General features: G+C 48.4%; 2 protein-coding genes and 1 long non-coding RNA gene across 4 annotated transcripts; 2 read left to right on the forward strand and 1 right to left on the reverse strand.

The window, feature by feature from the left end:
- The first annotated feature begins 1,519 nt into the window (after positions 1–1,519).
- On the forward strand, positions 1,520–3,995 carry LOC130383025 (phospholipase A and acyltransferase 4-like). The gene is made up of 4 exons (XM_056591018.1): positions 1,520–1,690; positions 2,247–2,355; positions 2,724–2,971; positions 3,306–3,995. The coding sequence occupies exons 1-4, from the start codon at positions 1,676–1,678 to the stop codon at positions 3,453–3,455; spliced, it is 522 nt and encodes a 173-aa protein (XP_056446993.1). The 5' UTR covers positions 1,520–1,675; the 3' UTR covers positions 3,456–3,995.
- A 6,469-nt stretch (positions 3,996–10,464) lies between these two features.
- Positions 10,465–14,036, reverse strand: LOC130383008 (uncharacterized). Of its 2 annotated transcripts, none has more exons than XR_008895666.1 (5): positions 13,785–14,036; positions 13,164–13,242; positions 12,958–13,084; positions 12,388–12,477; positions 10,465–12,047 (listed from the first exon to the last, which is right to left on the reverse strand). It is a non-coding gene; the product is annotated as an uncharacterized LOC130383008 (long non-coding RNA). The 2 variants fall into 2 exon arrangements; XR_008895667.1 differs by having other exon boundaries at positions 13,164–13,245.
- Positions 14,037–20,808: 6,772 nt separating this feature from the next.
- Positions 20,809–24,008, forward strand: foxi2 (forkhead box I2). Its single transcript, XM_056589813.1, has 2 exons — positions 20,809–21,349; positions 23,410–24,008. The coding sequence occupies exons 1-2, from the start codon at positions 20,809–20,811 to the stop codon at positions 24,006–24,008; spliced, it is 1,140 nt and encodes a 379-aa protein (XP_056445788.1).
- Positions 24,009–24,215: the final 207 nt, after the last annotated feature.

The raw sequence follows: 24,215 nt of genomic DNA on the forward strand, positions 1-24,215 counted from the left end.
AGTTAGGTTTCGTTACTGTATAAGAAGCCAGCCCGTCACCGTCACCTACTGCTGCAACACATACAGCCTGAGGCTTAGGTGACGCTTATGTCCCAAGTGCGTTCAACAAAGAAGATACAACCCAAGAAGTGCAAGAATCATGGGAGTACAGTACACACAAACACACACACACACACACACACACACACACACACACACACACGCGCGCACGTACGTACGTACGTACGTATACAAGGGAAAAGTAGGGTAGCTGTACAGGTATGTCCTCTAGTGGACAGGTAAGGTAGCTAGACAGGTGTGTCCTTTATTGAACAGGTAAGGTAGTTAGACAGGTGGGTCGTTTAGTGAACAGGTAAGGTAGTTAGACAGGTGTGTCCTTTATTGAACAGGTAAGGTAGCTAGACAGGTGCGTTGTTTAGTGAACAGGTAAGGTAGTTAGACAGGTGGGTCCTGGAAAGACAAGGTAAGGTAACTAGATAAAAAATTAGGAGGAAACCTTCACACACACACACACACACACACACACACACAGATATATTTTGTCTCTGCACGTAGAGAGTCAGAGGTCAAAGGTTAAAGAGTGAGAGCAGGGTGCGGTAGTCAGAGAGAGAGAGAGAGAGAGAGAGAGAGAGAGAGAGAGAGACAGACAGAGAGACAGAGACAGAGACAGAGAGAGAGAGAGAGAGAGAGAGAGAGAGGTACAGAGAGACAGAGAGAGAGAGAGAGGTAAAGAGAGAGAGAGAGAGAGAGAGAGAGAGAGAGAGAGAGAGAGAGAGAGAGAGACAGAGAGACAGAGAGACCAGAGAGACAGAGAGACAGAGAGAGAGAGAGAGAGAGAGAGAGAGAGAGAGAGAGACAGAGAGACAGAGAGACAGAGAGAGAGAGAGAGACAGGTGGGTTCACCTATAGAGAGACTAAAGGGAAAAGGAAACTCAAGCAGCAGGGTGTAAAAGGAGGAATATTGAAATGGAGGGAAGAGGAAGGGAGGTAGAGGAAGACGAGGAAACGAAAGAGGAAGGGAAAGAGAGGGGGATGGAAAGTAGCAGTAGGTCATCTGTTAACCAATGGGTGAGTAGTAGATTATCTGTTAACCAATGGGTGAGCAGTAGGTCATCTGTTAACCAATGGGTGAGCAGTAGGTTATCTGTTAACCAATGGGTGAGCAGTAGGTCATCTGTTAACCAATGGGTGAGCAGTAGGTCATCTGTTAACCAATGGGTGAGTAGTAGGTCATCTGTTAACCAATGGGTGAGCAGTAGGTCATCTGTTAACCAATGGGTGAGCAGTAGGTCATCTGTTAACCAATGGGTGAGCAGTAGGGACCATGTATCCCCTCCCCTGGTGAACACGTATCTTCTGAGAACATTCCTCCATTAGTCACACCTACCTGTCTACCTGCAGTTTGACGTCTCTCCCGCCTGGAGGTCACTCCCACTTTCTGTTTCCCTTCTCAGGAAACAGAAAGTGGGCTGTGGAGACATATGATTGATCTATTACGGCTGATATGATCTGGGTTACATAAGTGATATGATGCCTGCTGCTGTGAAGAGTTAGGTTTCGTTTGTGTACAAGACTGTATAAGTAGCCAGCCTGTCACCTACTGCTACAACACACACAGCCGGAGCTGCAGCAACAACTACAACAACTACAACAACTACAGACCTTAACATCTACCATGGCCCCAACTTTGGTAAGTACCTGCTTGATTCAACCCCTTCAACACATGAAAAGCAGGCAACATCTATTACTTGCAAGTATTACAACCAACTACAAGATTACAAATTGTTATTACAATTATAGATTATGAATGTAATTGATCTAGTTCTGAAGAAAGAAATTGTCGACAGCAAATGATCTGAACTATACATTGCGGTCATCGTGCTCTTAGTAGTGACAATGCTAAATGCTGTATCAGTATATACTCGATATATACACTGACCCAGCAGTATTCAATGTGTAGGGTTAGGGGTTAGTTCAAATGAGCCATGACCCAGCAGTATTTAATGCACGGGGCTGAACAGAGCAAAGTGCTGTAATAACAGCTTCGAGATTGATTGATATAGTGTCATAAAAAGTGTGTCTTCCCATCCACCATCAGATAATGACCTTGATGGCTCAATTAGGAAACAATGCCCTGCTCTAACGTTGATTCAATGGCTCATCCACCGTGCCTCCTAACCACACACCTGGTGACCAGGTGTCTTCTGAGAGCCTTCATCCGTTAATCCAAGCCTGTCTGCCTGTAGTTTGAAGTGCAGCCGAAGCCCGGGGACCTGATCGAGATCGAGAGGACGATGTACTCTCACTGGGCCGTGTACATCGGGAACAACGAGGTGGTTCACCTCTTACCCCCTGGTGAGTCCACTAGTCGCTGCCCAACCAGCTGGTTCAGGTACTGGTCCAGGACTCTCACCACCTGGGTCAGATAGCTAGACAGGCCCCAGAATGAACACAACCTGGCTCTGGTTCTCCTCCATCTGGACTCCATGAGCTCGATTATTAGGTTAAATAGGATCTTCACCATCTCTCTCTCTCTCTCTCTCTCTCTCTCTCTCTCTCTCTCTCTCTCTCTCTCTCTCTCTCTCTCTCTTCTCTCTCTCTATCTCTCTCTCTCTCTCTCTCTCTCTCTCTCTCTCCTCTCTCTCTCTCTCTCTCTCTCTCTCTCTCTCTCTCTCTCTCTCTTCCCCCCCCCCCCCCCCCCCCCCCCCCCCCCCCCCCCCCAGGTGAGGATCTGTTGTCTATGATGGACAGTTCCTGTGCCGTTGTGCGGAGGCAGAGGCTCTCGGCGGTGGCCCCGTCGGGTTTCCGGGTCAACAACCTGCTGGACGGGAAGTACACCCCGCGCCGGCGGGACGTGATCGTGGCCGAGGCTTGCAAGTTGTTGGGCCGGACGCTGCATTACTCCCTGACAGAGTACAACTGTGAACACTTCGCCACCAGCCTGCGCTACGGCAAGCGCGAGTCCAGACAGGTGAGGTCACCTATAGACAGGTGGGGTCACCTATAGACAGGTGGGGTCAACTTTATACAGGTGGGGTCACCTATAGACAGGTGGGGTCACCTATAGACAGGTGGGGTCAACTTTATACAGGTGGGGTCACCTATAGACAGGTGGGGTCACCTATAGACAGGTGGGGTCACCTATAGACAGGTAGGGTCACCTTTATACAGGTGGGGTCACCTATAGACAGGTGGGGTCACCTATAGACAGGTGGGGTCACCTATAGACAGGTGGGGTCACCTATAGACAGGTGGGGTCAATTACATTCAAAATGCAATGAACTCCTTCCTGTTTCCTGCTGCAGGTGAAACAAGCGGAGGAAACAGCCTTGGCGCTTGGGGCCGTTGCCACGGTAGCGCTGGGGGCGGCGTTCTTCGCAGCCCTGCTCAGTGGGGAGGGGGAGACGAAGGAGAAAGAGAGAGAAAAACGGAACCGGCACGGCCGAAGATATTGACTTCCTGCCTTCCCTCCTCCTTCCTTTCCAGATGCAGTTCATTAAGAAAGTACTAATAAAGTTTCAGCACAAATAAGGAGCTATGCTAGCACTGATGATGATGATGATGATGATGACGATGACGATGAGGATGAATGAGCCTGACAATGCTGCTGTTGGGGGTCAGAGATGGTGGCAATGGTCCCATCACCGAGACCAGTACAGCCCTTCAAGTGCTGGTGGTGCTGGGATCTCTTAACAAGCTGTTAAGGCCCAATCCCGTTTCTTTGCTCACTGTCTCAACCCTACATCTCAACCCTAACCCTAACCCTTACCCTCATAGCTCATGCTCATTGCTACCCCTAACCGATCCCCTACCAAATGGAACAACCCTACCCTGTGACGTCATCATGGCCTCCCCGTGCCCCCTAGCAGATAACCAGACCCCTGGTAATGTTACAAGAGACAGACTGGCTGCCATTGTCTCGGGCAACGAGCAAGACCCATTGTAAAGATGTTTAACCTGAAATGGTATTTATATTTTGTAATTGGCATGTTTAAATAAAGTATTAAAAAAAATTATAATAATTAATACTATTTGTCCCTCGTAATATACCTTTATTTTGAATGTCACTTAGCTACATGTTAAAGGTGGTATTAGGGTGCACTCACACTAGGCGTCTAGCCGTGGCTGTTGGCCGTTTTCACACCTAACCGTGCTCAAATGGCCCCATGTTCTCTGGCCTGCACTCACACTAGGCCATCTGGCCGTGGCCGTTGGCCGTCGCAGCTGTGGCCTGGCCACGGAAGGCTCTTGTCCATCGTCATCACGTCGTAACACGTCATCACCAAGCGTCCGCTGCATGGACCATAATAAAGTCTGCCGCCAGTCAGAGTTTTTAACAACAATGGACAACAACACAGAGAACACCACCAACAGTTGAACTGCTTGACGCGATGTTTACCGTTTAATGGGAAAGAAGGCTCGTCGCCTTTATTATGTCCGTGGTCGTCGCATTGACTATACTAGGTTGGCTAGTAAAGGGACTAATAGGTTGTAGCAGATTGCTATGGTTCCACTTGGCATGCGTTACCTTGATAGAGACCATGGGTCTTCCCCCTTGGTGCCCCTGCAGACTGGGGGAAGAAACCCCCGTCCATTCTCCCCAGTCTGATCGTACATCCTCATGGTAGTGTGATAGAGTTTTAAGCACGGGTTATCAATATGATTTGGGTTGCTAGTACATCACTCGCTAATATTTATTTCCTTTTATAGCGATCTTATGGAAAAGACTGCGTCCCTTATAACCGTTATACGTGACCAGGTATTCTGTTAATTGCGATGTGTGTAAATGCGGTGTATGTTGTAATTCCTCCCAGTCTGGTTTAATAATCTCATACCGTGTTACGGGAAAGACTGCGGCCCTAACTTGACCAGTTTACTTTACCAGCAAATAAACGGCTGGTGCCAACAGCCAACAGCAAACAGCAAACAGCAAACAGCAAACAGCCAACAGCAAACAGCAAACAGCGTGGACGTTCACTGGTGAATACAAAACACAACAAACACAGTTCACTCTGCTACACTAGTTAAGGGACTACTAGGTGGGCTAGTAAAGGGACTACTAGGTGGGCTAAGGGACTACTAGGTGGGCTAGTTAAGGGACTACTAGGTGGGCTAAGGGACTAATAGGTGGGCTAGTTAAGGGACTGCTAGGTGGGCTAGTTAAGGGACTACTAGGTGGGCTAGTTAAGGGACTACTAGGTGGGCTAGTTAAGGGACGCTAGGTGGGCTAGTTAAGGGACTACTAGGTGGGCTAGTAAGGGACTGCTAGGTGGGCTAGTAAGGGACTGCTAGGTGGGCTAGTAAGGGACTACTAGGTGGGCTAGTTAAGGGACTGCTAGGTGGGCTAGTTAAGGGACTACTAGGTGGGCTAGTTAAGGGACTACTAGGTGGGCTAGTTAAGGGACTACTAGGTGGGCTAGTTAAGGGACTGCTAGGTGGGCTAGTTAAGGGACTACTAGGTGGGCTAGTTAAGGGACTGGCAGGTGGGCGCCGCTGGTCCCGCCGGGCCCCCGAGGGTCTGACAGCCCCCCAGATTGTTCCCGGTCCGCGTCGGGAGAGGACCCCAAAAGTGGGCGGGGCCCCGGAGTCCTGGGGCCCCCCGCAGGACGGCTCATCAGCCAATCATCAGCGCTGGAACGGGAAGCCCTTAATCGCCGTGCAGGATCTCCAGAAGGAAGGCTTGTCTTGGAGGAAGACCCCTGCTCTCTTCCCCGAGACAACTGGACCTGACGCCCATGTGGGGGTGGGGGGCGGCCGAGGCTAGCCTCGTGGACGGGGGGGACCACCTCACAAGGATGGGGGGGTCGTCCCCAATGTCTGCATTCTACCTGTAGGGGACCGTTTCTGAGAAGTGACAAATGAGCCCTTCTGGACAAATAACCAACCCCTACCTCTTCCTAAAGACCTCTTCTGGACAACTAAGTAACCATTACCTGTTCCTAAAATACCTTTTACCTTGGACAAATAAGTAACCCCTACCTCTTCCTAAAGACCTCTTCTGGACAAATAAGTAACCCCTACCTGTTCCTAAAGGCCAAAGTCTTCTGGTCAAATAACTTAATCACCCTACCTGTTCTGAAAGATCTGAAAATAATAAGAAAACGAATGTAGTGGTTCCACAAGATGTTCTAAACTAGATGTGATTAAACTAGTCTATACTAGAACTGACTCTACTTGTAGCTGTGGCTCCCCCAGAGGTGGTGTTTACCCCCCTCGCTACCAGCTACCTGGTGAGGGTGAGAGTTATCATTCTTCTTGACATGTGTTTGACGAAAGCCCTCAGCTACTTGACTCCATAATAGCTTCCAGCAGACAGATGCTGGCTCCATGTTTGGTCATCGAGTCCCGGCGGGCCGCCACTCAGCGGGCGTAGCGGATCAGGTATGCCAGAGCTGCGATCTGCATTCACCAGCAAAGAAAACTGTTTTCTTTCCGATTCTCATCGTCTGCCTGCTGGCTCCCGTCAGAGTCCCAGACGGCAGGACCCAGTGGCGAGCTCACGGATCAGCGAACCCAGAACACAACACTGTTACTGTTAACCTCAAAGTGCTTTTACATTGTTCAGCTAACGTTACAGGTCAGGATAAAACTATACTAGAAGAGGCTCTATACTAGTCTATACTAGAGTAACTCTATACTAGTCCATACTGAGGAGGCTAGTCTATACTAGAAGGGACTCTATACTAGTCTATTCTAGAAGTGATTATACTAGTCTATACTAGAGAATGGGAGAGAGAGGACAAAAGAGGGAGGGAGAGAGAAGGAGAGAGAGTGAGAGGGAGAGGGAGGGGGGAGAGAGAGAGAGAGAGAGACGGAGCAAGGAGGGAGAGGAGAGAGGGAAGAGAGAGAAGGAGAGAGGTAGACGGAGCGGAGTAAGTGGAGAAGAGATATGGAGGGAGAGAGAAGGAAAGAGAGAGGGAGGGAGAGAGAAAAGGAGAGAGGTAGACGGAGAGAGTGTGGGAGGGAGAGAAAAGGAGAAAGAGTAATGTAGAGAGATTTAGAGAGAGAGAGGGACGAGAGAGAGGGAGGGAGAGCAAGCAGGAGGGAGATAGGAGAGAGAGAGAGAGCCCGGCAGTGAGTAGCAGAGAATGAGAGAGAGTGGGGGGAGAGAGCAGGAGAAATAGATGGAGGGGGGAGAAGGAGGGAGAGAGAGAGGGACAGTGAGGGAGTGAGAGACCGAGAGGGGGAGAGAAGACGAGAGGGAGGCAGGGCCGGGCCAATGGTGGGTCACAAGGCCTCTCTGGTGGGCCGCCCGGTCGCCGCACAGTCCTGTTTTCAGAGTGTGGTTTTACAACGACTTTTACACAAATAAATACGCGCCTTTAGCATGGGCGGCTCGATGGGAATAGAACCCGCAACCCTGGTCGTGTTAATGCCTTGGAGGAGAACACACACACACACACACACACACACACACACACACACACACACACACACACACACACACACACACCACACACACACACACACACACACACACACACACACACACACACACACACACACACACACACACACACACACACGGCAGAGGGTGTAGACTTTAGCTGATGAGGGACAGAGACCTACTTCATAACCCGGAGGTGGAGGAGGAGGAGGGGGGAGGAGAAGGAGGGGGGAGGAGGAGGAGGAGGGGGGAGGAGAAGGAGGAGGAGGGGGAGGAGAGGAGCTGGCTTTGATGAAGTGAGTGTTCAGATGGTTTTAACCTGAAGGCCACAGCAGAAGCCCTGACTCCGCCCTCTTACCAAGGACCAATGAGAGATGGAGAGAGAGGGAGAACGAGAGAGAGAAGGAGTTAGACCAAAAGCTCACAATTATTATGGGACGCTGTAACTTCAGACATGATAGGCTAATATAAGGAGTACAATTTAATTAAAAAAAACTGTTAATCCAACTGGTAGATCCATCCCATAATCTTCATACATACATATAGATTCTGTACACATCTACACACATCCATCTTGAAACCTAGCCTACAGCGTCTTTAACAATACTTTAAATGACCTTTCCACACACACGCACGCAGTCAACCCAGTCTCTCCAATATGCGTACAGATCGCACGGTTTGACACTTTCAAAATGCGTGCAGTACATACGCCAAATGACAATTTCGCGTGCATATGATACGCAAAACCCCGCATTAACTGAATGGGAAATGCAATATTTTAGGACAGATTCACCATTAAACGTGTTTCTAATGACATTTCTAGCGAGAAATGTACTTTTCCTTGAATAATCTTCAGTCAGTGAATGTGTATGTCTTTATTAATCTTTATTATCTGAATGGGATCAATGGCAATATTTTAGGACCGATTCACCGTTTTTAAACGTGTTTCTAATAACGTTTCTAGCGAGAAATATACTTTTTACTGGCATAATCTTCAGTCAGTGATTGTGTCTGATCTTTAGTTTTATAGTTATTAGGAAGATTTGATCGGCCGCCTCGCATGTTTCACGACGTCAGGTTGTTAGGGACTGCTGCTTTCGCCTAAACTAAGCAGCTCAGTGTTTCCTGCGTTTGTGTTATTAAACCGTTACTTTATGTCACTTTTAATGATATCATCTTGTCAGAAACACGTATATCTGAGAGCCAACCCAGTTGACAAAAGCATACGTTGACAGTGTACGTTTTCGTGAACCCTGGATTACGTCGCATTTCAACATAAAATAGCGTGTCACACACACACACACACACACACACACACACACACACTGCATTTCGCTGCTTAAACAACAATAAAAAATATTCCCTCAAATATTATTACTTTCAAAACATTGACCAAAGTGGAATATCTTTTTTATTTGGGCTGCTTCTAGGACATTTTGGGTGGATTTTGAACGGTATGTGGGCGGGAAGTTTTTTGCAGGACCTGGCAAACCTGCGCTGATGCCCGAGGTGCTGAAATGCTCCGGAACAGATCTGGATCCACTATGGCCAAAAGACTTGTATGCCCCCCCCTCCCCCCTTAAATAAATACTATGCAGAATAAAGAATTAAATCATGCAATTATCAATCAACTTGAACATTGCGTTTTTACAGTATAGCGTGGTGGAGGGATGACGTATGCTGGCCAACCCGGAAAGCGTCACCCTGGGTCTCCTGACAAAAAGCCGACGGGGTTTTCCATTGGATTTTGGATTATTGCAGAAAAATTAGCATCTTTGAAGCACCCCTCAAAAACTGCAAATAAAAAAATAAATAAAAAATATCCTTGCCTCCAAGAACGGAATGTAAACCAATGCATTCTGAATGGGAGTGTTTCTCCGATTTTTCCATGCTACACAGAACGAAATGTAAACCCATGCAAATATAGACTTCATGGTCATAATAATTTAAATATCATTAATCTCCTGAGGGTGGTATTCTATTTTTTTCAACGGGGCTGCATCCAGTCACTTGACCGTCATGGTTGCTATGGTGGTTGCCATCGACCACCCCCTCATACTTACATGGCTCTAAAAACCCACGCGGCAAAGGAGCTGCCGTAAATTGTGTTGTTTTTGTCGTAAACTAGGGTCCGATGGTTAAAAAATAGACAGATATTCCAAGGTATCCTTAAACGGCAGCTTGGATGTTTTTATTTTCTGCTGTTTAGACTTCTTCTATAACCTATTTTTTAAAGCAAAACACCAAGCTCAATGATTTAACGAGGCAGGGTTATTTGAAACAATTTATTGAATAAATATTTGAGAGAGGTCATTCCTTCCCCTGAGTTTGCTTCCTATTTATGTCTAGGCATTTTCCCCCCTGAAATAATTACAAAAATAGCTTGTGTGACAACTACATTTATCTTAATGTGCAGCAAAGAGCCGACTATCTGATTCCGCATAAGGTTTCATTGATTGGCGCGCAATTTAGAATCCATGATATAAAACAAAAAATGCAACATTCCATTAATTCAGTAGCATTCAAACTCAGATTCTGGGCATTGAAACCCGGCTATTGCAGACCCGATTAGGAGAGCTTGGTCTAGATCCTGCCCATATTGTTGGGCAGGATGATGTATAGGCCTTTTTACACAGCCAAGCCGGACACCCGCATGCAAGAATGAGCTCACGTCTGAGTAAAGGCTACAAACGAAATTAACTATTTACGAGTGCAAAAACTAACTCATTGTTCATTTTGCTGAGCACTTGTTTTTTTATCCCGACAAAGCCTCATAAGGAAAGTTCCTCTGCGTCTCTCGTAGACCTACCATCTTTCAAGGTATTTTTTAATGCGACTACATAACCTTCTCTCACATGATCAGCAGCTCGCGGATTTCACTTACACCGAAACAGCCTGCCCTGGCCATCATATCCCTTCTTCTCCGGGTAGGCTATACTAGGTTATTAACTTATCCTGGAAATGATAATAGTATATTAAACAAATCCCAGCAACACACCAAAAGGAGGCAGCAAATCAGCGCTAAACATATCTATCTGCTAATTTCCACATGGTAAGAGATCAATACCAAACAGGTTTATAATATTTGGATGTTTTATTTTCTTTAAATCAAGCAGGTTACATTTCATTCGTTTTTACACAATCTGATATTTGGAGGCATTTGCAAATATGCTCATAAATTGCATGATTTGTAATCCCAAAGAATGAGGTGGTTAATTATCAATATTGGGATCAACAGCGATCACCCTACTAATGTAGGCATTACGTAGGCAGGCAGACAAAGAAAAGTTCCCATTAAGGTCTCATGTGAAACACCACAGGTCTGAAATACTCAGGAACACGTGAAAATAGCACAAAAATGAATTTCACTCCAACCTTTTGCTAAAGAGACGTTGACAGGCCCAAAGAGAGCCTGGAGCTCACGGGACAACATTCACACACATTCTGCTTCATGAAGAGGTCAGATTATCATCGGACCATAGACTTTACATGTAAGGACACTGAACATTTGGCCGGATTACATATAGAAATGCAATCCAAAACAAAATGGGTAAAGATAAAGCATGTTTATTGATGCGGCAAACAAAGGTTCAAATATCCTCCAAAGCACTTCAAGCCCTCAAAGAATGAAACTCAAAACACAGATGAGGTAAAAGAAGAAACTTCTAAATTAAAGTGGAGCGACCCAGTGACAAGTCTGGTTTGGGTTAAAGATTATGGATGGTTAACTTTGTGTAACGTGTTTGGACAAGCAAGTTTAGGTTTTAGGCAAGCGACTTCAGGTTTTAGGCAAGCGACTTCAGGTATTAGCCAAGCGAGTTTAGCCAAGCGAGTACAGGCAAGCGAGTCAAGCTAAGCAAGTTAGCGTTTAGGCACGCGAGTTTAGGCACGCAAGTTTAGGCACGCAAGTTTAGGCACGCAAGTTTAGGCACGCAAGTTTAGGCACGCAAGTTTAGGCACGCAAGTTCAGGCACGCAAGTTCCGGCACGCAAGTTCCGGCACGCAAGTTCCGGCACGCAAGTTCCGGCAAGCAAGTTCCGGCAAGCAAGTTCCGGCAAGCAAGTTCCGGCAAGCAAGTTCCGGCAAGCAAGTTCCGGCAAGCAAGTTCAGGTATTAGGCAAGCGACGCGAGTTTAGCCAAGCAAGTTCAGGTTTTATGCAAGCGAGTTTAGGTTTTATGCAAGTTTAGACGAGCGAGTTTAGGCAAGCAAGTTTAGGTAAGAGAGTCAAGTTACTTTAGGCCTCACTTTATTTGCGGTTAAATTGCGGCATTAGGTTTAGAAAGAAGGTTAAGATCCAGGCACAGGTTTGCTTCCAGCCTCTTCCCTCTAGTCGCTCCCTATAAAGAGGGTTCCCAGCTACCGTGTTAAAATACAACAGCTGGGATTACAGATGTGGAGTACAGAAATAAATGACAAAGATTGATTCAAACATTCTTCCCCCAAAATGTGGTGCAACATAAAATGGAGAAAATAATTACTTTCTCTCCATTGAAACCCAGTCATATCTTACGATCTCACGAGGTCCCGCCGCAAGGGGCGGACTTACGAGCTCTATAGAGTGTGCACTGTGTGTGGATGTTGGGTGTGGATTAATGTGCTGGTGTAGCCAGGGATCCTCAGGGTTTATGGGGGAGTAGGACACACTGGTGTAGTTCAGTGCTGTGAAGTAAATTGATGCAAAAAGTAGAATCAGTTTCAAGGGCAATCAAATGTCTATAAATGCAGGAACAGCCCCATCTGGTCTCAATCAGCATTTGATTTCATAGACTTAAATTACCGAAAAAAAGTCCTAGTGAACCAGGTTTAAAAAAAAGTCAATACGAGCCTCCAGGTGCATTGGAGTTACTGCATTTAATTAACTTTAAATTAATGAAGAGCACACTAGTCAGTGGAGATGTTCACAGAAAAGACTGGTCTTCAGACCTTTATAAAGATCAGGAGGGATTATATAATTGCCGTTTGACGCGTAGGTCTGTTCAAGGAGGAAGTAAATATTTACCAGCGTTGGGTCTCTGCACCATGACACCCAGCTGCCGCACATCTGGTCTCCCCTTAAGTCGCCTGAAGGAGAGGTCAACTCTCTTTGAACCTAAGGAGAATGGGTCACATAAAAAGGTAAGGATAAATCAAAGCTAAACATAGAAAGGATGAAACAAGCATTGTCCAACATGGGGTTCGGCGATATTTTGATGTAAAAACATTTAGGTGTACGATCCAACCATCAAAAACAGGAGTCTTATCATGTTTCCAATGTGCCCCGAGTTGCTACGCCCTCACCACCAGGTGCCACCACCAGGTGGCAGACTTGATTTTGTCAGTACAAGGAGCAAAATAGCCATCCAGCTTGATTACAGCAATAGTAGAGGAGCGAGTAAAAAGAATGCGTTTGAGCACCTTCAGCCATTGGCTCTTTTTCAAGGACATCCCACTGATTGGCTGAAGTCAGATCTTATTCTCTAGAAAGTTTGTTACAGAGGAAGCCCCTAGTATCAAAGCAACATACCCGCCAAACAAAACTAACCATTGAATAAATGAAAAAGTCTTCAAGATAGTAAATCCAGCATCTTACCGGTTCCACCGAGTCTCTAGTCTGCTGCGCTGCAGGCCTTTGGTCCGTCCTCTGCTCCGGGACGAGGTCCGGAGTATAAGGAACCAGTCAGTCATCAAGCTGTTTGGCCGCCTGCACCATGAAGACCCTGTGGATATGGTATGGGACCCTTCATCAGCGGATCTGAACTGCAGAACTTTAATCACATCAGCTGTAGATTTATATACCTTCTCCAGAAAGATGAGGGGGGGGGGGGGGTCGTCAGCCCCTGACCAGCGCTCTTCATCCCCAGTGACTCCTTCAATCCTGCTGGAGCAAACACTCAGTTACCATTTGGAGAATGGCAGTGTACTCACTACTAAGTGATACAACCCAGTTCAGTGTTTCCCCCAGACAATGTCTTAGTCAAGGTGGTGGGGGGGGGGGGTTCTTCGGTGAGGGTTTCAGTTCGCAATAATACATACAACTGCCTTTACAAATGCATTCAAAATGCTTAATGGCACGACTATTGTTTTGAACAGTATACAGTATTACCGACAAATTATTTTTCTATATTTATTCTACTTGAGGAAAGTATGTTTTCCTTCCCTACGAGTTTTTCCACTTTGTTATTGCATAATTATTGTTTATATATAATTTTTCTACATTGGTAGTCAAGGCGGGGCCCTACTGTTAAGACGGCCTTAACCACACAGCGCTGGGGGAAACACTGCAGCTACTTGAGTTAAACAAGTAACTGCAAGTAACAAAACTAAACACCATTTAGTCCCCAAATGGCGACACCACCAGTTCATGGCTGCGCTCTTTGATTTTCTCGTTGATCAGATTGACCTGGAGAAAGAGCTTACCTTCCATGGATGAGGAGCTGGTTGGTCTAATCACGAGCCGCCTTCGGACCTCCAACGCCGGATCCCCCAGCCGTCCTCCACCGCCGGGGCCGTCTCCTCCAGGACCTCCACCGGGCCGACCGCCAGGACCGTCCCCTCCAGGACCTCCACCGGGCCAACCGCCTGGACCTCCACCGGGCCGACCGCCTGGACCTCCACCGGGCCAACCGACCGGACCTCCGCAACGTCGCCTCATTTCTTCTGAAATGAGACACACGTTCTATTTGCACCCCGGACATTCCTCCCCGTTCATGATGCACAGGAGAAGAGTTTAGCTTTCCTGGATGAGGAGCCGCCGCCGGGCCCTCCAGGACGCCGCCGCCGCCGCCGGGCCCTCCAGGACGCCGCCGCCGCCGCCGGGCCCTCCAGGAACGCCGCCGCCGCCGCCGCCGCCGGGCCCTCCAGCGACGCCGCCGCCGCCGGGCCCTCCAGGACGCCGCCGCCGCCGCCGCCGGGCCCCCCAGGACGCCGCCGCCGCCGGGCCCTCCAGGACGCCGCCGCCGCCGGGCCCTCCAGGACGCCGCCGCCGCCGGGCCCTTCTGAAATGTGAGACACAAGTTCCAGTTGCACACAGGAACATTTCTCCCCTTTCATCATGGATGCACTGAAGATGAGTAACTTCACTGGATGAGGAGCCGCCACCTGGCCCTCCATGCCGCCCCTTCCAGGTTGGACCCCTCCAGGACCTCCAGGCCACCGCCGCCTCCAGGCTGGCCTCTGCCTCCAGGCTGGCCTCTGCCTCCAGGACCTCCGCCTCAGTCCTTCTGAAAGGCGAATGACACGTTCCTTTTGCACACTGCACATTTCTCCCCGTACATGATGCAGATAATCAACCCCTCTGCTTTAACTCCCACAGATCTCCCTGATGCCCTACTGTGCAGTCTTGAGTGAGGTATTATTTAACCCAACAGCCAGCCACACACACACCTAGCCTACATCCTGGAGCTGGTCCTAGTGGCTGAGAATGCATCTGACATTTTTCAGAACACCTCAGAGTTGCTGTGGCTGCATGTCAAAGTTTTAATTCTAAACAATTCACCAAGCCTAGAAAAAATGTGCAGCTGTGCAGTTCCGTGTCTCACCGTTCTGCATCCGTTGGGCTGCACGGCTCCCGGCCTTCCCTCCACCTGCAGCGAGCGCCTCCAGACGACCGCCATGGACCTCACGGCGAGCACCTCAAGACGACCGCCACGGACCTCCAGACGAGCACCTCCAGACGACCGCCACGGACCTCCAGACGAGCACCTCCAGACGACCGCCTCCATCACCTCTACTGAAACAAGACAAAATCCATTTAAACACTGGAGATTTTTCTCCTCGCTCACTCAGATGTCAATAGCTCATCTTCTCCCATTCTGTGCGTTCTTGAGAAGTATCATTTCCTATAAACTCCCAAACCCAGCCACACATCTAATCTTCATAAGGACACTAGTCCTAGTGGCTGAGATCGCTTGGCTAACAAGCCAATCACAACCAATGACTGAATTCCAGTTTTATTCTGAACCGTTTGACCACTCCAAGGAGGAGTTTATAGGATGTGCAGTTCCACGGCTCACCCGTCTGTTCCTGTAGGACTGAACGGCTCCTGGCCAACATCCACCTGCAGCTCCCAGCTCCAGACCCGCTCTGTTGAAGCCTCTGGGAGTACAATCCGCTCCTGAACAAAAACAACTGTTCATAAATCATTTGGTACTCTGCAATCCTTGGAAATATAAGCATGAGTTAGAATAGAAAATGTTCAAATCCTGTATAATGATTAATTGTTGTACAAATGTGTATAGTTCTATTGATTACTTTTTTACTTCTATAAAACATTTAATGAATAGTGGGAAACTACACAAGAAAAGTAAATGAATGTGGTTTTAACGCGGTTATATTAGTAAAGCAAGTCTTACCCAAAAAGTCAATAAATGGTGACCACATTTTATCATTATTATTATTAACTATTTAGTGCTTCACTAAATTCCTATAGCAAGTGGAAACGTTACTCTCCTTCATTGGTGATGTTCATGTTCCTCGATATCTTCCAATGGACTCATTGTGAAATCCTTCTGGATCTTCTTCTGCGTTGAGTGCGTTGTTCAATTTCCAAGGGGCGTGTCTAAAGGGCGCGATCTAAAATGGGTCGATGCTATGCTATTGGATAGGCCTCGACTAATCATAGCATTGCAACGGGTGATGCAGAAATACATATTCCTCAAAATCTTTGAGTAGTAGTCGTTCGTTCTTTTAGTGAGCATATACAGTCTTTAGTTCACTAACTTCCGTTGCTATTGGTCGGTCTATTTCGTACCGGGCAGAAAACGTTATATAACGGAGGGGCGCCTGACCGCATCTTTGAAGAGCAAATTATATACGAGGTCCGTCTAGTTCCGAAGCTATTGGTGAAATACGCAAAACGAATATTGAAATGTTAATTTTGGCATTTAATTTGCATCTACTTTGCCAGTGAAGGAGTTTAGGTTTGCCAATCCGAGGTCTAACAGGCAGTAAACATGTTCATTAAAATATGAATGCAAAGTCCACAGAACATACGCGAATAAAAACCACATTGCACCACCAGCGGTCAACAGCAGCAGCAGCAAGTGTATTGAAAGTAGAAAGAAGTAAAGAGAAGAATAGAATTGGGAGAGTGGTGTGCAAGTCAGACACCGCATCTAACCCAGGACCACCTTGCAGATCACAAGCAGCAAACCTTCTACCAGACCAACCAAACACACATCAACAGGCCCCCAGTCAGTAGGGTCAGTCAGACAGGTTTCCACAGAAGGGCTCAGTGGGTTATGGGTTTGAGCAAAAACAGACCCCTTTCTTCCTTCCACAAGTTTCCATCCTGGATTTTTCGGCCATGTGGATTCGGACATGTTTCAAGTTATCCTTGGATTCTTGAGGGCAGTGAAGTATCTGCAGAAGGTGACGTCCAGGTCCAGCGGTCTGCCGCATTGACCACGAGATCTTTAACCGAGTGGGACCGCCTCGGTTTGTAGTAGGCCTACAACAGTTGTGTTCAACAGCGTGGAGGTCCTCGTTTCCATCAGAGTTGCTGCAGTTCTTCCATGCTGCTTCCACAGTGAGCAGAGGACACTTCCCAGTGTGGTGGTCGGCGCTGTAGCTGTCCGCAGCGTTAGTTAGTCAGTCGATCCCATAGATAAACCACTCAACACAAACTACCACTTCCATCAACAAATCCACATTAACCTCCAGCGGTAAAACATGTACAATAGAGGGGCGAGAACAGACGACAGGAGGAGATGGGAAGAGAGTGTAACATGTGCAGTGCTCATGAAGGAAGTACCCCGCGTTACTCACTGCGTGGGTCCCGGTTGCGGGGGTCCACGTCGGTGGCCACGATGTCCGGATTGTTCAGCCCACGCAATCCAACGCAAAATAAACGATTAACAACCGTCAAGGTGGGGGCGCTTTATGAGGAGAGGCGGGAGACGCAGCTGAAATCAATTAAGAACTAGTGACCAGAAGAACGTGATTGGTTGTGAATCCCATTCAGATAATAAAGATTAATAAAGATCATACACATTCACTGACGGAAGATTATTCAAGGAAAAAGTACATTTCTCGCTAGAAATGTCATTAGAAACACGTTTAATGGTGAATCTGTCCTAAAATATTGCATTTCCCATTCAGTTAATGCTGGGATTTGCGTATCATATGCACGCGAAATGGTCATTTGGCGTATGTACTGCACGCATTTTGAAAGTGTCAAACCGTGCGATCTGTACGCATATTGGTGAGCCTGGGTTGCACGCACACACACGCACGCACACGCACACACGCACACGCACACACACACACACACACACACACACACACACACACACACACACACACACACACACACACACACACACACACACACACCACAGCCTAAATATGAATCTCTTTTCTAAATGAAGAAGTGAGTTCCCGGGCTCCAGACCTCCGCATCACAACCCTCATATTATATGATTAGACCCAGACTGAGCGTCTCCAGCGCTGCTCACCAGAACCGCAGAACCTTAACCGCCGCTTCTATCGGCAGGGACCGGGCCACGTGTCGGCTTCTGGAGCCAGTCCCCGGCCCCCCGACCGGTCTGGGTCTCAACACACAGACCCTCTCGGAGAGAAGTCCAGAGGGGATCCATTGCGCGCACTCGTCAGCGCTTATCTCGCGCTACGAGGGACGAGCTTTGGTGCGCTTATTTGAGGGAACGGAGCAGCACGTTGTACGCTGTGCCGCCACCACAAACATTTCCTCTCCTCCCTCCTTTCTCTTCTCTCCTTCTCTCTCCTAACTCCTCTCTCCTGCTCTCTCCTCTCTAGTATTTCGCTCCCTCTCTCCTCTTGTCTGTCCCCTCTTTCCTCCTGTCTCCTCCACTCTCTTCTTTCCTCTGATCTTTCCTCCCTTTTCTCACCCCCCTCCCCTCTCTCCTGTCTCCTCCTCTCTCCTCTCCTCCCTCCTCTCTCCTCTCTCCCACAAAAGCTGTGTTGGTTGAAAAGGTTTATTAAGGAGCCAAAGTGGATTGGCTGCTGCTGCCATCTAGTGGTTGATATTAGGATGGCATGATTAAGCTCGGTGGAACACCTACGCTCAACTGACGACAGGTGGCACTGTTGTTCTGCAGGTAAGTTCGTAATGAGTTGCATACGAAAAGTACTACACAACGAAATGTATTTCTCATTAAGTCGGTCGTGCAATGGTGCATAAAGAAAATTAAGGATTCAGTTTGAAATTAATGTTCAATAACCCAGTGCAATAGAGCCGGTAGATTGGATATTATGTCATCTTCAAGTCCAGCTGTTGTATTTTAGAATATATTAAAACTGAAGGCCTACAGACTGCTCTTTTTTACTTTAAATTTAGGCATATTGCCATGATTTTAGTATATCTTCGTAAGGACATGACATTATGAAAGGAAAAATAATACAGCCTACTTTAGAACCACATGTTAGGCTCAGTGAAAGGATCAGGGTCAGGGTCAGGGTCAGGGTCAGGGTCAGGGTCAGGGTTAGGGTTAGGGTCAGGGTCAGGGTTAGGGTCAGGGTAAGGGTCAGGGTAAGGGTCAGGGTAAGGGACAGGGTTAGGGTCTATGATTTAAGTATTCAATGGACCCTATAATACCATCAGGTGTGAGTGTAATTAGCAATTAAAAGCAGTTATATCTGCCCTGTTCTGTCACTCAAATTTTGGCCTTTTAATAACAACAATTAAGCCAAGTTATAAAAAAATATTCTTACTAGTATTATGTATAGATGCAGGAGGTCCCCTGGTGGAGGAGGTCCCCTGATGCAGGAGGTCCCCTGGTGGAGGAGGTCCCCTGGTGGAGGAAGTCCCCTAGTGTAGGAGGTCCCCTGGTGGAGGAGGTCCCCTGGTGGAGGAGGTCCCCTGGTGGAGGAGGTCCCCTGGTGGAGGAGGACCCCTGATGGAGGAGGTCCCCTGGTGCAGGAAGTCCCCTGGTGGAGGAGGTCCCCTGTTGTAGGAGGTCCCCTGATGCAGGAGGTCCCCTGGTGGAGGAGGTCCCCTGATGCAGGAGGTCCCCTGGTGGAGGAGGTCCCCTGGTGGAGGAGGTCCCCTGGTGTAGGAGGTCCCCTGATGCAGGAGGTCCCCTGGTGGAGGAGGTCCCCTAATGTAGGAGGTCCACTGATGCAGGAGGTCCCCTGGTGGAAGAGGTCCCCTGCTGGAGGAGGTCCCCTGGTGGAGGAGGTCCACTGGTGTAGGAGGTCCCCCGATGCAGGAGGTCCCCTTCTGGAGGAGGTCCCCTGGTGGAGGAGGTCTCCTGGAGGAGGTCCCCTGGTGGAGGAGGTCCCCCGGTGGAGGAGGTCCCCTGATGCAGGAGGACCCCTGATGCAGGAGGTCCCCTGATGCAGGAGGACCCCTGGTGGAGGAGGTCCCCTGATGCAGGAGGACCCCTGATGCAGGAGGTCCCCTGATGCAGGAGGACCCCTAGTGGAGGAGGTCGTTTCCTATCATGATTTATTCATCTGATTTGTACAATTATTATTACACAACAATAGTCTTGATGTCAATAGTAATAATTATATGGCTACTATTAGAAGATATAACATATTTTAATCTGTTAGGAGCTTCATTAAATTTGTGAACTGATAATGTTAATGAAATAGTGTGTATTCTAGGGTTAGGTTAGGGTAAATGTTAATGTAATAATGTGTATTTGCAGGGTTAAGTTAAGGTTAATGTTAATGTTCTGTAGGGTTAGGTTAAGGTTAATGTTACAGAATGCTACAGAATACACACTGATATTAACATTAACCCTAACCTAGTCCTAAAGAATACACACTATTACATTAACATTCACCCTAACCATAATTCTACATAATTCACATTGTTGCATTAACAATTACCGTAATATAACCTTACAGAATACACACTACTACATTAGGTTACTTTAACAATAACCCTAACATAACCCTGCAGAATATAAACATTAAATTGAACCCTAACCTAACCCTACATAATTTAAATGATTACATTAACATTTACCGTAACCAAGCCTAACTTTAATTGGTAAAGAAGTCACAAATGTTTTCCTCATAAAATAAATGCTTTGAATGCATGAAACAGTGATAAAACACGACATAACAACAATGTTATTCCTCAGGTGTGAATCCTCATGTAGTTATTCCTGTTAAGAACAGCCCTACCATGCAGGGGTGGGCCTGATTTAATTAATCTATTCAATATTAATAGGATCGATGCTAAAGAAGACCGCGGGTCATCCGGCGGGCCTCCCCGCGCTGTGAGGCCGACGGACCGTCGCTCCGGGTCCGATGCGCGCCGCGGGCTGATATGGACACGCCCCTTTTCACAAAGAGTGATTCTATTGGCTGCAGAAATGATCCGGCGCATGGATTTGGCTTCTGTCAAGAACTTATAAAACGAAATGTACCCGGCGCGCATCGCTCTCCTTGCTGTGCCACCTGGGCGTGACGCGGAACCCCAGGCTGAATCAGAGAGGCTCCTTGCGGGATAATGAACTCCGTGGGCCCGCAGGCCCCCCACACCTCTCCGCCGGCCTCCTCCGTCCCGGGGAAGGGTCCCCAGGACGAGATGTCGCTGTACTGTGACAGCTACTCCTCTATGTACCACCAGCCCGGGACCCTGGGAGACTTCCCCTCCGCCCCCAACCCCAACCCCTACCTCTGGCTGAACTCACCCACCTCCTACCTGCACGGGAACAACCCCACCTTCATCCCGCCCTCCTACGGTTCCCAGCGGCCGTTCTTGGCGGGCTCCCCGGGCTTCTCGGCTCCGGACCTGGGCTGGCTGTCCATCGCGAGCCAGGAGGAGCTGCTGAAGCTGGTCCGACCCCCCTACTCCTACTCGGCGCTCATTGCCATGGCCATCCAGAACACCCAGGAGAAGAAGCTGACCCTGAGCCAGATCTACCAGTACGTGGCCGAGAACTTCCCCTTCTACAAGAAGAGCAAGGCAGGCTGGCAGAACTCCATCCGGCACAACCTGTCTCTCAACGACTGCTTCAAGAAGGTCCCGCGGGACGAGGACGATCCAGGTGGGCACCACGACATAGAACAGGACTCACCTCATGTTAACATGTTAGAACACTATTAACAAGTTGTTATGGTAACACCCGGGCCGTTGGATATCACCCATGTTGTAATACCGATGTTATGTTACACGAACAAGCTGTTACAGTGATGGAAAGGCCTCAATGCGCTACGGGCGAGGAATATAAATAGATAGCCTACTTTATAATAAATATAAATAACTGCTTTATAATTCATATAAATAACGACTTTATAATAAATAGAACGAACTACTTTATAATAAATATAAATAACTACTTTATAATAAATATAAATAACTACTTCATAATGAAGAGAAATAACTATAATAAATAGAAACAACTACTATATTATAAATAGAAAGAACTAGGCCAGCCCTATAATAAATGTAAATAACTACTTTATAATAAACATAATTAAATTCTTTATAATAAATAGAATGAACTACTTTATAATAAAAAAAGAGAACGACTTTATAATACATTTAAAAAAACAACTACTTTATAAATAACCACTTTATAATAAATACAAACAGGTGCTTAACAATAGAACCCAATCTTAACTTTTAATGGGCATCAATTCATTTAGCCAGAAGTTTTTTTTTTCGAGATCAGCCTTCGCCTTTAGCACGAAATTAAAGTTGGAACAGGAAATTAATGAAAGTAAAGCTGTCTCAGTCGAATCTCCTCTTAACTTAACGTTGTTTTAAGAGACAGAAAACATTCTTATTTGATGCATTATGGTCAGCATTGAAAGCGTTTTCTTTATATATTTATACGTATAGATATACACATACATTATATATATATGTATAAATAGGTATTCATATGTAGGTATATTTATATATAAATATAGATGTATAAATATACACATATACCTATATATACATATATATTTATATACACATACACGTATATTAGTACATATTTTATATTTAAATGGTTGTTCACGGCGACATTGTTTTGGCGTCTGGTTCTAGAGCTCCGCCCGTTGGAGCAGAGCCACGCCCCCCCCCCCCCCCCCCCCCCCCCCCCAAACATGATGTTTACCAACAGCGAGCCAGGTGTCTGACGGCCTCAGCCCCGGTGGGGTCTCGCAGGCCGCACCATGTGACCCCTGACCCTAGCCCCCCGAAGGTCAAGGAAGTAGTCCCCAAGGTCAGGAGCAGGGAGGGGGGGTCGGGGGGCAGTGGTGGGGGTCGGGGGGCAGTGGGGGGGGCCAGGGGAGCATGACCGGGGGTTAAGGCGAAGGACCCGGAGACAGTCTGGGGAGATCCGGGGTGAACCGGTTTATCTTCACGGCGCGGCCCCAGCCTCACGTAGAGGGAGCTCACTGCTCATCGGGTGGTGCAGCTGGAGGTGGTGCAGCTGGAGGTGGTGCAGCTGGAGGTGGTGCAGCTGGAGGTGGTGCAGCTGGAGGTGGTGTAGCTGGAGGTGGTGCAGCTGGAGGTGGTGTAGCTGAAGGTGGTGTAGCTGGAGGTGGTGCAGCTGGAGGTGGTGCAGCTGGAGGTGGTGCAGCTGAAGGTGGTGCAGCTGGAGGTGGGGCAGCTGGAGGTGGTGAAGCTGGAGGTGGTGCAACTGGAGGTGGGGCAGCTGGAGGTGGTGCAGCTGGAGGTGGTGCAGCTGGAGGTGGTGCAGCTGGAGGTGGGGCAGCTGGAGGTGGTGCAGCTGGAGGTGGTGCAGCTGGAGGTGGGGCAGCTGGAGGTGGTGCAGCTGGAGGTGGTGAAGCTGGAGGTTGTGCAACTGGACGGGGTGAAGCTGGAGGTGGGGCAGTTTGAGGTGGTGTAGTTGGAGATGGTGCAGCTGTAGGCGCAGCAGCTGGAGGTGGTGTAGCTGGAGGTGGTGTAGTGGGGAGTCAGTGTACTTTGCAGGTGGAGCAGGTGGTGAGTTTGTCTATGCAGCGAGATGCTGTCAGGTGAATGAGTGAGAAGCTGTGTAATATATATATATACTGTATATCTTTGTATATGTGTGTATATATGTACAGTATATATATATACATGTGTGTATATATGTAAATATGTGTTAATATATATGTGCTCCATCAGGGAAGGGGAACTACTGGACTCTGGACCCAAACTGTGAGAAGATGTTCGACAACGGAAACTTCCGGAGGAAACGTAAACGGCGCTCGGACCCGGCCAAGGGCGAGGAGTGCCGAGCGCAGGCCTCCCTCAGGTCCTCAGACAGCCCCTCCTCCCCGGAGATAGACGGACTCAAGAGCCCCCCCGCCCCGCTGTCTCCCCCCACGGGGGGCGTGGCCGCCGCCTGCTTCAACCACTTCTACAGCAGCATGGCGTCGCTGGCCCCGCCCTCCACCGCGCACCAGGGAGCCCTGGGATTGGTCAACGAGCTGTCCAATAGGAACATTACGGCTCTCGGGGCCTATCCGACGGCCGCCGGACCGACACCCGGACACCCGCCTCATGGGCACTCTCACGGGCACCCTCACGGGCACGCTCACGGGCACGCTCACGTGCACTCTCACGGGCACCCCCAGGGGCCCGGCCAGGGGCCCGGCCAGGAGGGAGAGCTGGTGGAGGGGCCGCGGGGGGGCTACTACAACACGCTGGGCGGAGCTCAGAGCGGACACTTCTACAACAGCTTCAGCGTCAACAGCCTGATGTACCCCCGAGAGGACCTCTAGTTATCAGCCCTGACTAACCCTAACCGGCCCCGACTAACCCAAACCAGCCCCGCCTAACCCTAACCGGCCCTGACTAACCCTAACCGGCCCAGACTAACCCAAACCAGCCCCGCCTAACCCTAACCGGCCCTGACTAACCCTAACCGGCCCCGACTAACCCTAACCGGCCCTGACTAACCCTAACCGGCCCCGACTAACCCTAACCGG

The sequence above is a fragment of the Gadus chalcogrammus genome, chromosome 5 (assembly GCF_026213295.1).
Source record: "Gadus chalcogrammus isolate NIFS_2021 chromosome 5, NIFS_Gcha_1.0, whole genome shotgun sequence".
NCBI classification, from domain to species: Eukaryota; Metazoa; Chordata; class Actinopteri; order Gadiformes; family Gadidae; genus Gadus; species Gadus chalcogrammus.